Source organism: Engraulis encrasicolus, chromosome 13 (genome assembly GCF_034702125.1).
Source record: "Engraulis encrasicolus isolate BLACKSEA-1 chromosome 13, IST_EnEncr_1.0, whole genome shotgun sequence".
NCBI classification, from domain to species: Eukaryota; Metazoa; Chordata; class Actinopteri; order Clupeiformes; family Engraulidae; genus Engraulis; species Engraulis encrasicolus.
In genome coordinates, this window is record NC_085869.1 from 16,190,398 (window position 1) to 16,205,543 (window position 15,146).

The window sequence follows — 15,146 nt, forward strand, 5'->3', positions numbered from 1 at the left end:
TGTATGAGGTAAAAATGCGTAGTGTTACAATACTTTCTGATGTCATCATCTATCATGCTTTAAGTATAGTATTTCTTAAACCTGATTGGACAGCAGGGAGGATGGGGTGAGACTTGATTGCAAATCAGTCATCCCCAGGGGAATAGGGGGCCCGGCGTTGCCGTTGCTAAAAATATGCTAGGTGCTTTTTAAAATCGAAAAACAGTTTCAGAGTATGCAAGTCAGTGATGTGTCATCATAGACAACCATTTCACAGTGCATGTGTTTTGTTGATATAGTGTTAAAATCATTTCTGTCCAGTTTGCAGTCAGGAGTTCCACATTCATGTTAGTAAATGGAATGACGAAGAGTATCACCTATAATATTTAAGATTCAAGTCAAATCAAGTCATTTTTTTAAACATAAAGACAGTGTGTCAAACACAGGGCTACAATAATTCACACTCATAATTTCATAATTCACACATAATCATATGTTCATAAACACAATACGTAATTTTAGTGGACGGTCCCACTTCTAATGTAAATATTTATTTATTTCCCTTTCTTGTCACTGTAGGCCGGCTTCTTCAAGAGAAGCTTAAAGGAGAAGCAGGATGAGTTCCGGAGAGACAGCTGGGACTACGTACCGAAAAGTGACGTGGCGAAGAGCGAAAGCTTCTCATAACTCACAGAGAGAGAACGAAAGAGAGAGAGTCAGAGACCCATGCCACAAGTGGACCAGGCTCTCCAAAAAAAACATATGGAGAATATAAGGGATAACTGTTGCTCCTTTTTAAAAAAAAAAAAAAAGCCCAGAAGTGAAGAAAAAAGAGAAGAAACACAACACAGCCATCACTGTTGATTTTAGTTTTTTAAAAAAGGTATAATATTTTTTGCCAAAAAAAAGCAAGAAAGCGTCCCATTGCTGGCAAGTGAAATGATGAAGAGGTTTCCGTCATTGCATTGCAATGCACTTTATGTAGCTGGAACAGTGGAGCTGGGCAGAATGAACAGTGCTGGCTACTGTCAAGGTGCCATAGAAGAGAGAACAAAGAAAACAACTCATCTACTCCTTCCAGCGGTCTTCATTTTATCATTCTAACACATTTGAAGGGCCAATTCACTCGTTTCTGCTGTAAAATTATTTTTCAACCCCCCTCCCTTCTTCTAATGCACTGTTTTAAACATGTCAACCACAATCACCAACACACACCCTTGTTCACAGATTCTTTATGCAACACAAACGGAAACACAAAAAAACGGAGCAACGTTTCACCCCTTTGAACACACACGTTATGAGAAGGACTATGCAGAAGACGTTGAACAAGTGCCTGCCTGAGAGAGAGACGCCACCTCAAGTTGAACTTGCAGGTTGTTTGGTTGCCTCACACTGGGGCACACAACGCTCATTGCACTACTCGACTAGTGCACAGGCGAAGAAGAGACTTTCAGTTCCCGGGAGCTCTTCACCGCCACAGCCACAGGGGCAGGGTCAAGGGGCAAGGGGCAAGGGGCAAGGGGCAGGGGCAAGGGGCAAGGGGCAAGGGGCAAGGGGAAGGATGTGTACTGTACTGTAATCCTGCTCCACCACCACATGTGCCTCACGACCTCACCCTCCTCTCTCCACCAAGGGGCGGAACATTTGTACACAAGGCCCTCAGGGCAAGACACTTGTGGGGTCCCCCCATACGGCCCGCCGAGGTCACATCATTACCATCCCCCACCCCCATCATCATTAAGGGTGCGGCAAAGGCCCTGCTCACCCATAGCCCTGCCCTCTGCTCTCCACCCATAACACACGGGTATGATGGGAGGACATCTAAAGATCTTCATAAGAGTAAGAGAATGCACATCCCACCTTGCTGAGGCCAGGTGCAGGACAAAGGCCTATCTGACAGTAGAAAGTGTAGAAGTCCACACACTTTTGCTTCACTTTGAAGGTTTACTCTAGTCAATGTTTCCACCCAACAGACCCTATGACTTGAACAAACTTTCAAAGTGGAGCTACAGTGTGCAGACTTACTGTACTCTTTCCATCACAGGAAGTCTAAAGAGGCATGGTGCTATTTGACATAAGTGAGGGCTACAGCTCAGCTTTGGCTCTGATGTATGTGGTTTCCATGTTGGGTGGGTGGATCTCTTAGTTCCTGCCCACGCTCTGCTCTGTCACCAAGGAAGCAGCAGAGATGCAAACACCTACACACCTTCATACAGTACATACAGTACAACACCCTGAGATGGCAGAGGAACTGCAGATGAGAGATGGGGACCAAGACACACACACACACACACACCCACACACACACACACACACACACACACACACACACACACACACACACACACACACACACACACACACACACTGAATAGTTCTCAAACATTATGTAGCTGACACAAGCAGCGGAAGAACGCTGAAGACAAACACAGGAATGAATGTCTCACAAAAATATCTTTTAAGTGTCAGGCGGAAAATAAACGTGCCAATGCCCATTAAGACATCATACAGCAGCATACATTTGCTGTTACCAGAATGGCAATGACCAAGTAGTAGTGCATTACTAAAGGCCCTGTGTTATGTCATAGTAGTGTAGTACTATGGTAGTTCACTTTTCAATGACTATTACAGCATTCCACTGGTGGAACAGCATGCATTGTGGGGCTACAACATACATGTATGAGGCCAGTAAGATCTATGTTCATAAAAAATATATCGGATGGAAAAAAAATCAGACAAGACTAATCCGATGAAGAAGCGGAGTTCCCAGACGATGCTTTTAGCGCTGTGATGATGGGGATCATGTAATGTCCCGGGGGAGAAGATACCCCAAAGTCTCCACACAGCTGTGCAAAAAACAAGAGGATTCACATGAGGTCTTATCTTTCAAATCAAGCCTTATCTCATGATTATGTGGATGCCAAGGAATTGGGGGGGGGGGGGGGGGGGGTAATATGCGGGGTGTTAAGATGCTTGCGTGATCATGCTGACAGAGTGAGCGAGTTTGAGAGAGAGAGAGTGAAAGAGATGTAATTCGCTACTTCAGGGAATTGCACAATGAAGCACATTTCTTTTTTCTTTCTGTTCTGTTCTTTTTTTTTAATTGCTATTTGGAAAGAGTTTTTTTTTTAAATACAGTATATGCCTCACACATCTCCGAACTATGTGTAAACGTTTTTTGCAGATGTTGATATTTTGGTTCTACTCTTTGGTAATTTATCATGCACTGGAATGCAATGTGTGTGTGTGTGTGTGTTGGTTGTTTTTTTATATAAATTTTGTCTATTTAATTGAATGCGTTGGGATTCTTTTACTGTGTGAGCGCTCCTGCATTAATGTGTGTGTGTGTGCATGTGTGTGCGTATCAGCATATGTGTGTGTGTGTGTGTGTGCATGTGTGTGCGTATCAGCATATGTGTGTGTGTGTGTGTGTGCGCGTGTGTGTGTGTGTGTGTGTGTGTGTGTGTGTGCGCATATCCGTGACTCAGATGCAGCTGCACTTTATGAGAGACTCGTCTACTTCCTCCAGGTCCTCTCCAAACAGCGTCAAAAGCTCGGGATGCACTCTGAAGAAGGAAACACACACACACACACACACACACACAAAGAGCTGAATTGACACTCTCCCTGTTCGCTGCTGCACTCTATTCAAATAAACTGTAACATAAGCAGGGTCCTTTCCCTGGCACTAGTAACGTAGGCTCGATGCATTCTCCGACGGCCGCTGAATGAGAATGTTTGAATGTCGTTTGAAAGCTGCTGCCGTTGGTTCCCATTGCAGATATGGTATGCGTGGAATCGCTTGGCAGGAAGTCAAGGCATTTCCTAAAGCTGCCGGACCTCTTATACATTGAAGCAGCTTCCCCATTGAAATACAATAGGGGACTGTGTGTGTGTGTGTGTGTGTGTGTGTGTGTGTGTGTGTGTGTGTGTGTGTGTGTGTGTGTGTAGCTACTGTATAGTTGATGTAAAGCTCAGAAGGGGCCATTATCAGATCGCTGTATATAGTACATCACTGGAGCAGCTTTCATTGAAATACAATAGGGGACTGAGTGTGTGTGTGTATTTATATGCACTGTGCACATATGTATGTGTGTGTGTGTGTGTGTGTGTGTGTGTGTGTGTGTGTGTGTGTGTGTGTGTGTGTGTGTGTAAGAGTAGATGCAAGCAAGTACATGCAAGTGTGTCTCTGTGTGTGAGCACATAATCTGTGTGCATGCATTGCAAGCATAGGTTCAAACAACTGTGTGTGTGTACTTTGTACGTGGGTGCGTGTATGTGTGTGTGTGTGTGTACCCTACCTGATGTGCAGTTCGGAGGGGGCCTCCAGTAGGTCTCCGTCTATGTTCCAGGGGTAGGAGGTGGAGGTGGAGGTGCCCTCGCTGGAGGAGATGATGGGGCCGCTCCTGGAGTCGCCCTCCTCCTGCTCCTCAGACACCTCGTCGGACCAGTGGCCCTGAGTCTTCGGGCGCAGCTTCACGGCTGTCACAGTATGAGTCTCCACAAATGGAAAGCTAAACTGTGGGCGGGGGGAAAGGAAAAGAAAGGTGGTTTGTTAATGAATAGTAATAGAGTAGAGTAAAGTAGAGTAACTTTATTGATCCCCGATGCCGGGGGAAATTAAGGTGTCAAGTAGCTTACATAAATACACAAACCAACGTAATGTCCACACAGACATTTCAAGACACATGTAATAAAGGTAATAGTAAGGGAGGGAGAAAATAAAGACTACAGAAAAAAAATTAAAAAGCGATCGTGCAAAAATTCTGTGAGTTGGGGTAGACAAATGTGCAAAAACATATTCTGTAAGTTGAGGTAGTTAGTTGAGAGGACACACACAGCTTTAAAAATCTTTGGTGTGTAAGAAGTCTGGAGAATGGTCATAGGCTGTGGCGAATAAACTGGCTATTTTTGACATCGGAGTCACCTCTTTTGGATACAGGTATGTCAATATTAGCTTTATACACATGTATTTCAGTTTTTTTTCTGACTCGTGCACCCAGAACATTAACAACAATAGGCTATATATTAAATGGTGAACTGATTAGGTAAAATAGTGTAGGATGTAGGGATTTTTTTTTTTTAAGTGAATCTTTGCACAACCCATTTAGGATCGAAATGTGCCACTGTATTTTGTGTGGCATCTGACGTGCAGCTAATATGCTGTCCACAAGGGGGCAGTGGTGAACAGCAAGACTGCGGTCCTCTAAATGCGGACAGCATCAATCCTCGCCATGGCTGGCCCGTGACCTGGGGTGAACTTGGTCATTAGCCAGCTCAGGAGCGGGCTTGTTGCCCACTCCGTTCAGTCCAAATTTAGCTTTCTGAGGAGAGAAGAGGGTTCATGGAGGAGCACATCAAACACCTCTCTCTCCCTCATGCAGTCTGGGTTTGTTTATGTTTTGCCAAATTAAGCCTTTATCCATTATTAACAACGTTTGCAGGATGTGAGCGCGTTCTTATGATATCAAGTGATTTTACCCTCAAACGTGTGTAGGCCCTATCATTCCAAAAACAACACAGCACAGGGAAATGAATGCTGACTTAAGATTTTTTTTTCTTCAAACCAGGCGAGATTATGTTTGTTTCTCCTGCAGATAAGGTGAGCGCGCCACGTACTGTACAGACAGGCAAATGTTGATGAAGCCGTCTCACTGGTCTGGGTCAGTGTTGTCTTAACAGTCTCTTCCCTTGGCCCACACTTCTTCTCCTCCCACACTTACAAAGAAAGTACCTTGAAATCCCCCAGTAGCCTCTCCGTCCTACACAACGTGTAAATATAGAATGTAGGTTAACAAACAACCTAAGGTTGGATTGGCAGGAGAGAGGCAAGACAAAAAAAGAAGAAGGAGAGATTGGCGCACGGCGCGGGCGGCGCAGGGCTCTTGAAATGGGCTAATCTGTATTAGCCTGAAACGTGTTTTACGCGAATCTGACAATGGCGGACTAATTTGACTTGACAGTATGCTAATTCTGCTTAAGCTGGGAAGGTAGCTAACTCCATTAGTGTCGGCTGGATTTCCTATGTGGGATCAGTGGGGAGGCTACTTGCTTTATCTATCTCTGCACACAGTCTATCTATCATGGGGCTGGGACGTTCACCACCCTGGACATGGACGATGGGTGATGACCTCACCTGATTGTTTACGCTGTTGTACCTCTTCAGGTGTTTGACAAACTCTGCTCTGGATGTGTTCTTAGCCAGTATTAAGGCCATGCTGCCGTTATTCAACCTGAAATTAAAACATGGAGGTAAATACAGTAACGTGTAATAATGTAAGATAAGCTCACAGACTGCAGACTGTCTCTCTCTCTCTCTCTCTCTCTCTCTCTCTCTCTCTCTCTCTCTCTCTCTCTCTCTCTCTCTGGCACACACAGACACCAAGCATCACATTCACATTTGTACTCCTGCAAGTTTAGGCATAAATATGCAGATGATGCTTATCATTTTTAAGCCACTCCTCTTCTCAAACAATAATTAATACATTCCCAGCGCTCTTCTGTTTTGAAGAGCAGGCCAGGGTCAATTGAGCTGTCAACACGCCAGCGAGGTCTGTGTCCTCCTCGTGACCCGTTGTAGCCACACAGTCTTGTGAATTGACTTAACCCTTTGAGGAGTAATGAATTTCTAGAGGTTCTTCTAGAATTTTACTGGAACACTCTACAGCTCCTATAGACGTCTGTNTTAAAAATCTCGCAAAGACATTATGACATCATACTGAGAACTCAAATTTTTGGCAAAATTCTAATCACATATTTGTGATGGTACTGAGGACGCTGTTGGCCATGTGGTTCTGTGTCTCGCCTTCATATATGGTCGCGCCAACCATCCCGTATTGAGAAATAAAATATGGTTCCGTATTGAGCTGAAACGGGACATGGGACATGCAGGAAATTTTATCTAAGAGACTGGGGGAGGGCTCCCAGACCCCTGTGACAATGAAGTGTTCTGTATTTTTTCCACAAATATAATGGCAACCCTACTTTCAGATCAGATGAGAGAGGATGAGTAGAGAGGAGAGGAGAGGAGAGGAGAGGAGAAGAGAGACGAGGAGAGGAGAGAGGAGAGGAGATGAGATGAGAGGAGGGGAGAGGAGAGGAGAGGAGAGGAGAGGAGAGGAGAGGAGAGGAGAGGAGGGGAGAGGAGAGGAGAGGAGGGTGGGTTAGGGATGGGGGACTGGAGACTGGGGAAGGGTGCAGGGGATGAGACGTCCCAAAAGGCTTCCGTGGGACAGCTGCTCGCCTCCTTAAGTCACTCAGTTTAATCAGAGTAATTATGTGCTGATTAGTCCATCTCGGATGCCTTTGACCTCGGCGGTCTGATCCAGCTCCAGCCACTGATTCCAGTCTCAGGGATTTGCTTTGCCCCCGTGGCCCCGGTGTCCCCTCTCCCCCTGCCTTACCCTCCCTCTCTTGCCACGCAACAGTAGCCTGCCTACCTTACCTACCAGGGCCATAACCAGACATTTTCCAATACCGGGGTAAAATACTGCGCGCTGTACTGCATACTGTACATTTAGAATGCTTCAAACTCTTAAGTTTGTTAAGTTGTCATTAATCACTGCCTTGAGGATGGGGGGGGGGGGGGGGGGGGGGAGGGGGGGGGGGGGGGGGGGGGGGGGTGGATGAGGGGTTACAGACTGAATTTATCATTGTTGATCACAAATCGATTTTCATCATAGATAAATTTTACATTAGTGAAAAAAATACAGAGGACATGACCTCTGTGTCCTCAATGGTAGTTACGGCCATGCCTACCTACCTACCTACCAGGGCCTGCCAGGACAGGACACCGGGGCTTTTTGTTTTTAAGTAGGAGTTTGTTGGCCTGGCTAGATAACGTTAGTGGGTTCAGTGCCTTAAAGACACACTGACCTAGTCTTATTATAAAGCTCTTTGCTTGTTGTCACACAAGCACACAAACACACTCTCACGAAAGCACACACACACACACACATGCAAAAACACAAGCACGCAAAAACACACACACTCACACACACACACACTCACGAAAACACACACACACACACACACACACACACACACACACACACACACACACACACACACACACACACACACACACACACACACACACACACACACACACACACACACACACACACACGCACACACGCGCGCACACACACAAGGACTCATGAGGTACTGTCCCACTGCTCTGAGAGCTGTGTGCTGAGCTCCATCAGTAGGCTACCGGTACCTTCACAGACAGGGTCAGAGTGGCAGCACACTGAGAGTATATAAATAACTAGACCTGCTAATGTGGCATCACGAGAATTGCGTGCTAGTTTCGAACCAGGTTTAATATTTTTTTGCGTATTGTGACACCAAACACAGAATGATGTTAAATGACATGAAAAAACATGTAAAAAAAAAAAATGCCACCCACTCTGCTCCATGATTTATTTTGAAATAACGTTTCGACCGTCTGGCCTTCTTCAAGTCCATTCAAATGTCAAAGAAAATTTTAACTTTAACAAAACTTTACTTCAAAATTAAACATGGAGCAGAGTGGGCGGTAATTTCTTTATTTTCTTTGACATTTGAATGCACATTGAATGCCAGCACCTAAAACAACGAGTCTGACAGGTGGGCAAATATGCGTCCGTTTATGCCAGTGGTTCTCAACCTTTTTGACCCAAACACCCCCCCCCCGGCCTCCTCATAACATGTCAACGCACGGACGGACATACCCTCTTATAGATATGCTAGGACGCATCTAAAAAAGACATGGCGTGCGATACCTATTTGTTTCCAGACAGTACAGAAACAGAAATGAAGAGTCCTGCTGCTGACCTGGTGTTGGGGGCCAAGCCCCTAGGGGCCATGGAGCACAGGCAGGGGATAGCCATGATGCTGATGTTCAGAAACAGACCCTGAGTCGCCTCCCACGAGCCATCCTCATCTACACAGACAAACACAGACAGACAGGTGAATGGAAGGATGGATGAATGGATGGATGGATGGATGGATGGATGGATGGATGGATGGATGGATGGATGGATGGATGGATGGATGGATGGATGGATAGATAGATAGATAGATAGATAGATAGATAGATAGATAGATGGATGGATGAATAGATGGATGGATGGATGGATGGATGGATAGATGGATGGATGGATGCATGGATGGAAGGATGGATGAAAGGATGGATGAAAGGATAGAATGATGAAAGGATGGGACAGGCCAATAATATATGATAAACCAGAATATAAAAGGAAGAAATATTAAAAAACGTATCCATTTTTTAAAAACAATATTCATAAAATATGCCTTTGTATTGTCCTTTTCAGTCAGTATCAGTTATACTGTATCACTGATGACTGATGGTAAGGAAAAATCAGATCACATTAATCCAGCTCCAGGTGTATATCAGTACAATAAAATAAAATAAAGATAATGAAAAAAGTGAATTTAAATGACTGTTTGTAAAAGAACTATTCAAATATATGTATGGATAAAACCATAGTCATTGTCCTTTCTTACCAGTATCTCTGGCATCTTGACTGGATTCCGTTCTATATACACAAAACACACACACACAGACACAGACACACACACACACACACACACACACACACAGACACACACACAGACACACACACACACACACACACACACACACACACACACACACACACACACACACACACACACACACACACACACACACAGACACAGACACACACACACACACACACACAAAACATAGGTAATGCTATCAACATAAAAGCAGACAAAACAGCCCCCCGCCCCCTTCCCCCTACTGTTGCTTTCATTTGGGCGACCTTGAGCGGTTAAGCGATTTGATTCTTTTCCAATGGCCAGCGAAGCAGAGGGGAGGCCCGTGTCAAAATTACTCGCAGGCAATTACTACTAGCACAAGCCCAGGCCGAGGCACAAGTGAAGGACAGGACACACACACAAGGCTGAGAGGCCAGAGAGAGAGAGAGAGAGAGAGAAAGAGAGAGAGAGAGAGAGACAGAGACAGAGAGAGAGAGAGCAAGATAGAGACAGAGAGAGCGATACACAGAGAGAGAGGCCAGGGAGAGAGAGAGAGGGGCTCGAGAGAGAGAGAGAGAGAGAGAGGGGCTCGAGAGAGAGAGAGAGAGAGAGAGAGAGAGAGAGAGAGAGAGAGAGAGAGAGAGAGCAAGAGAGGGGCTCGAGAGAGAGGGAGAGAGAGAGAGAGAGAAAGCGAGAGAGAGAGAGAGAGTGCTGGTTGGTTGGCTGTCGTCACCTACTTTGCTGCTTCCTGAGTTCCATGGGAGGTCGGCTTGAGAGGCAGGAAGGACAGCTCACAGTCTTCCGGTCTGGACAGAGGGGAAGGAGATGTAGATCAGGCACACCATGGACAGACAGACAGACAGACAGACAGACAGACAGACAGACAGACAGACAGACAGACAGACAGACAGACAGACAGACAGACAGACAGACAGACAGACACACACACACACACACACACACACACACACACACACACACACACACACACACACACACACACACACACACACACACACACACACACACACACACACACACACACACACTGTAGAGATGCCCTAGAGAAGGAGAATGATGAATACTTTTGAATACGAAAGACAATTGATTCTTGTGAGCATGGGGCATACTGTCTCCTAGTTATATATATTCCTGTGTTATATAGAATCCTTAAAGACAGAAATACAGTCAGCTATGATATCCATGGCTTCTGCCATTCTCTGGAGGCTCCAGCATTCCTTTACAAGGGACAGAGCTTCAGGGAGAGACAGAGAGAGAGAGAGAGAGAGAGAGAGAGAGAGAGAGAGAGAGAGAGAGAGAGAGAGAGAGAGAGCATTTTGGTGTGGAATTGCCACTGACTGCATTATCTTGGGGGGGGGGGGGGGGGGGGGTATGTTGGTGTGGGATTGTGACTAACTGTGTTTTCATGAGAGGGGTGGGGTGGTGTTGGTGTGGGATTGTCACTGACTGTGTTCTCTTGAGAGGGGTGTGGGATTGTCACTGACTGCATTTTCTTGGGGGCGGGGGGTATGTTGGTGTGGAATTGCCACTGACTGCATTATCTTGGGGGCGGCGGGGTCTTGGTGTGGGATTGGACTGGTTTGTGTTGACACTCACTTGAGATGGGCCAGCATCTTGATCATGGCAAACTCGCGCCGCTGTCCAGGGGGCATCCAGCGGTTTCTCTCGGCCAGTGCCAGCGTTCGGCCGCCGAAGCCAAACATGGCGGAGAAGCCAAAGCGAAGCAGGCGACCCATGGAGCTGAAGCTACACACATCCACCGCCTGACGATGACCTGGACACACACACACACACACACACACACACACACACGGTCAACAGAACAAAGGAGGCACGCCTCACGACAAGCAAAGTGGTTCCAAGGCCGGGATATGCTCGCTGTGTGCCTTAAATTGTACATGCAACCACGTGCAACCGAGGGCACATACTCGCTTCAGGAAAAGCGTAGCACGTTGCATTATACTGGAGGTATCATCTAGGAGGCATGGAAGTTCAGAAGATCGCCCCTCTTAGTTTTGTCAATATTGCAGTGTATCCAAGCGTCTGCGTAGATTGTGACAGGTGCTCTACCGCACGCAAAATAGCATTAGCATTACCCCGGGGGACCGGGAGCAAGTCCTACAAGTCCTGCTGAAACGTCTGTCAGACCCTGCAATGTATGAATAGAACAAAAACAAAAAGAAAGAAGTGCAATCTATTCCCTAATTACCTGTCGTTATACAGTAAAGGAAAAAGCCCAAAGAATACTTTATACTAAAAGTACTTCAAATTCACCGCAGGTCGGACCTGGTGACTTGCACCATCAGACTGGTCCATCACTACCCCATCGGCCCCCTTCTCTTCCCACTTCACATTCCTGACCTTCTTCTGCCTGTTCTGGTGTATTCACACACACACACACACACGCACGCACACACACACACACACACACACACACACACAATACAACACACACACACACACACACACACAGACACACACACACACACACACACACACACACACACACACACACACACACACACACACACACACACACACACACACACACACAATACAATACAACACACACACACATACAAGGCGGCTCAGCACTGCCTTATGAATATTCATGAGGCTGTAGTAAAATCCCTCCAGTTGGCCTCGTTCACATGCGTAAATATTGCTTAATTACACAGGAGCAAGCCTTCCATTGGCCCAGGCAAATGGGCGCACTGCCCTCATTCCAGTCAGGTGTCTTGGGCGGCATTCGCAGGGTTGCCAGATGAGGTTGATTATTTCCAGCCCAAAAAATGCTCAAAACCCTCCTGGAAGTACTAAATTTCGCCCAATTCTATTGATTTTTATGGCCAAAAATTTGGCTTTATTTTTTACCCGCAGACGGCCACCCTAAGCAGCCCAATTGGGCGGGAAACCACCCAATCTGGCAACACTGGCCATTTGTGCCCTTTTCTATTGCAGTTTTTTGTTTTGTTTTGGGGGTTTGTTTTTTGGGTAGCTGCTTTTTTTTTGCCTCCGAGGCAAACAGAGGCTGGATGGATGAGGGTTTTTTTTTCTTGCAACATTTTGAAGGACATGGTTATTTTTTGGGTTCTTTTTGTTCTCGTTTTTTGGGGGGGGCTTTTTGCTTCCTTTTTTGCTTTCACAAACATCGTGCCGAGTCTGCTGCGTTGTCAGGTAGACGCTGGGAACATGGCTGTCAGTCAAGACGGTACAGGTTTTCCCAGTTTTTGTCTTTTTGCAGATGAGGATGGGATGTGTGTGTGTGTGTGTGTGTGTGTGTGTGTGTGTGTGTGTGTGTGTGTGTGTGTGTGTGTGTGTGTGTGTGTGTGTGTGTGTGTGTGTGTGTGTGTGTGTGTGTGTGTGTGTGTGTGCGTGCTTGTTTGTGTGTGTGTGTGTGTGTGTGTGTGTGTGCTTGTTTGTGTGTGTGTGTGTGTGTGTGTGTGCGTGCGTGCGTGCGTGTGTCCATGTATGTATGTGTGCATACGTGCGTTTGAGTGTGTACACGCAGGGCCGCTGACAGCTTTGGCTGGGCCCAGGACAAAGTCATCTGGTAGAGCCCCCCACCCAATACATTCAATGCAATGAGGACCCAATTATGGGCCACCCTTTCTCCCTGGGCCCGGGACAACCCCCACCCCCCCCCCCCCCCCCCCCCCCCCCCCCCCCCCCCCCCCCCCCCCCCCCCCCCTTGTTGGCTTCCCTGTGTAAACGCACGCTTCCTGACTTAGCTCAGCAAACTCATGCCAGACGCTGCTCTTCTCTTCTGCGAGAGACTAATTAATCACGCCACTATGGAGCCTGGCCATTTTGTGGAGGCTGCTCCGCTCCGCACCGCACCACTGTTCCGCTCTACTCTGCCACAGTACACTCGTACACCCAGCTCTCCTCTCCTCACATTCACTCTCACCGATGAAGGTGCTTACCAATTTGCCAGACCCAGTTACTGTTCACAAAAAAACTGGCCCTGGTCCCAATTCATGAGAGATGGGGACAGAGAGAGAGAGAGGGAGGAAAGAAAAGAAAGAAAAAAAATCAAGCCTTCTCAGTTCGTCAAAGGGGCTATGAATTACGCCACCATATGGCCTCCGTCTCAAGACTGGAGTCTTAATGATGAGCAAGACTCTCTGGTGTGAAGAGGGGGGTCAGCGCTGAGTTAATCATTTGGATCTATGGAAGAGCATGATGTCCTCCAGAAAAACAGGACTTCGTCGTCCCATGCCGGCAGGGTTGGACTGGCCATCTGGCATAGCGGGCATTTCCCGGTTGGCTCCACACCCTCGTGGGCCCCGTTTTTCAGAAATGCTATTTTTGGTTTTTTTTTACATTTCTGAAAATAGGGGCACACAAGGGTGCGGAGTCCACCGGTGAGTCAGTTGTGCGCCGCTAATTATGAGGGGGGGCCCTTTAAGTCAAAAGTGCCCGGGCCCTATTTCTCCCTCAGTACAGCCATGCATGTCGTGGAACACCACCCAATCCACCGCCCATGCTCTCCTCCACCCACCAACCACTCACTTCCTCCCTCCATGATCTCTCTCTCTCTCGCTCAACACGCAAAAAGCTTTGTTCCATTTTTCATAACATAATCACAAAAAAGGAAAACATTACATTTGTTTTCTTCTGGGAAAACTAGACAATTTCCTTTTCGTTTTTAGTATCACAAACCGTTATAATGCTTTTCTAATTTATCTAAGAAGGAAGTCTAACAAGCGTTTTCTTTATCGTCTTTTGCCTCATTATTGTTTTTCTCACCAAACTTAAGCACACAAAGCTAAAAGCTGATTTTATTTTTTGCTTGTAAGCATGTATGCTTTTGCCCCCCTCCACGCGAGCTAGTTGTGTGAGTGAGCAGCAAGCGAGTCTATCTGTCGCCTGTAATCCCCTGACACAAGGCAAATCCGCTTGTCTGTCAAGGCTAAGCCCAGAGGAGTGTGTTCCATGAAAACACACACACACACACACAAGCACACTCACACGCACCGATACACACACACACACACACAGTTACACACACAGTTACACACACAGTTACACACACACACACACACACACACACACACACACACAAGCACGCTCACACGCACACACACACACACACACACACACAGTTACACACGCACACACACGCACACACAGTTACACACGCACACACAATCACGCGCACGCACACATACACACACAAGCACACGCACACACACACACACGCACACACACACACACACACACACACACACACACACACACACACACACACACACACACACACACACACACACACACACACACACACACACACACACACACACACACACACACAGGGCCCCAGACGTGTCAGCGTAGACTTGAAAAACACCTCATAGATGACACAACACAAGTTGTCTCCATCTCTGCCACGAAACAAAATAAATGCACAACTAAGCCAAAAAAGCTGATGGGCGAGGGAATTGTGGTGGGTGGGGAGAGGATGTAATGGGGGTTGGAGGGAGGTGGGCAGGATATGGTGGTGGGAATGATGGGGGTGGGAATGATGGGAGTGGCGGTGGAAGATGGGGGGAGGGGGGTTGACAGATAGTACTGTAAAAAATTTAGTTACTGTGGCTTTTCATGAGATGGGAGAG

General features: G+C 46.8%; 2 protein-coding genes across 2 annotated transcripts in view; one reads left to right on the forward strand and one right to left on the reverse strand.

The window, feature by feature from the left end:
* The window catches only part of itga4 (integrin alpha 4), a 45,653-nt gene extending 44,171 nt beyond the window's left edge, over positions 1–1,482 (forward strand). The window contains exon 28 of the mRNA XM_063213250.1: positions 559–1,482. Coding sequence (XP_063069320.1) covers positions 559–666 — 108 coding nt within the window. The 3' untranslated portion in view covers positions 667–1,482. The remainder of the gene's footprint in view (positions 1–558) is intronic.
* A 1,956-nt stretch (positions 1,483–3,438) lies between these two features.
* Positions 3,439–15,146, reverse strand: part of cerkl (ceramide kinase-like) — a 116,987-nt gene continuing 105,279 nt past the window's right edge. Inside the window, exons 7-13 of the mRNA XM_063213251.1 lie at positions 11,125–11,302; positions 10,245–10,313; positions 9,490–9,521; positions 8,797–8,905; positions 6,116–6,212; positions 4,281–4,498; positions 3,439–3,545 (exon numbers count right to left, since the gene is read on the reverse strand). Of these exons, the coding sequence (XP_063069321.1) occupies positions 3,464–3,545; positions 4,281–4,498; positions 6,116–6,212; positions 8,797–8,905; positions 9,490–9,521; positions 10,245–10,313; positions 11,125–11,302 (785 nt within the window). The 3' untranslated portion in view covers positions 3,439–3,463. The remainder of the gene's footprint in view (positions 3,546–4,280; positions 4,499–6,115; positions 6,213–8,796; positions 8,906–9,489; positions 9,522–10,244; positions 10,314–11,124; positions 11,303–15,146) is intronic.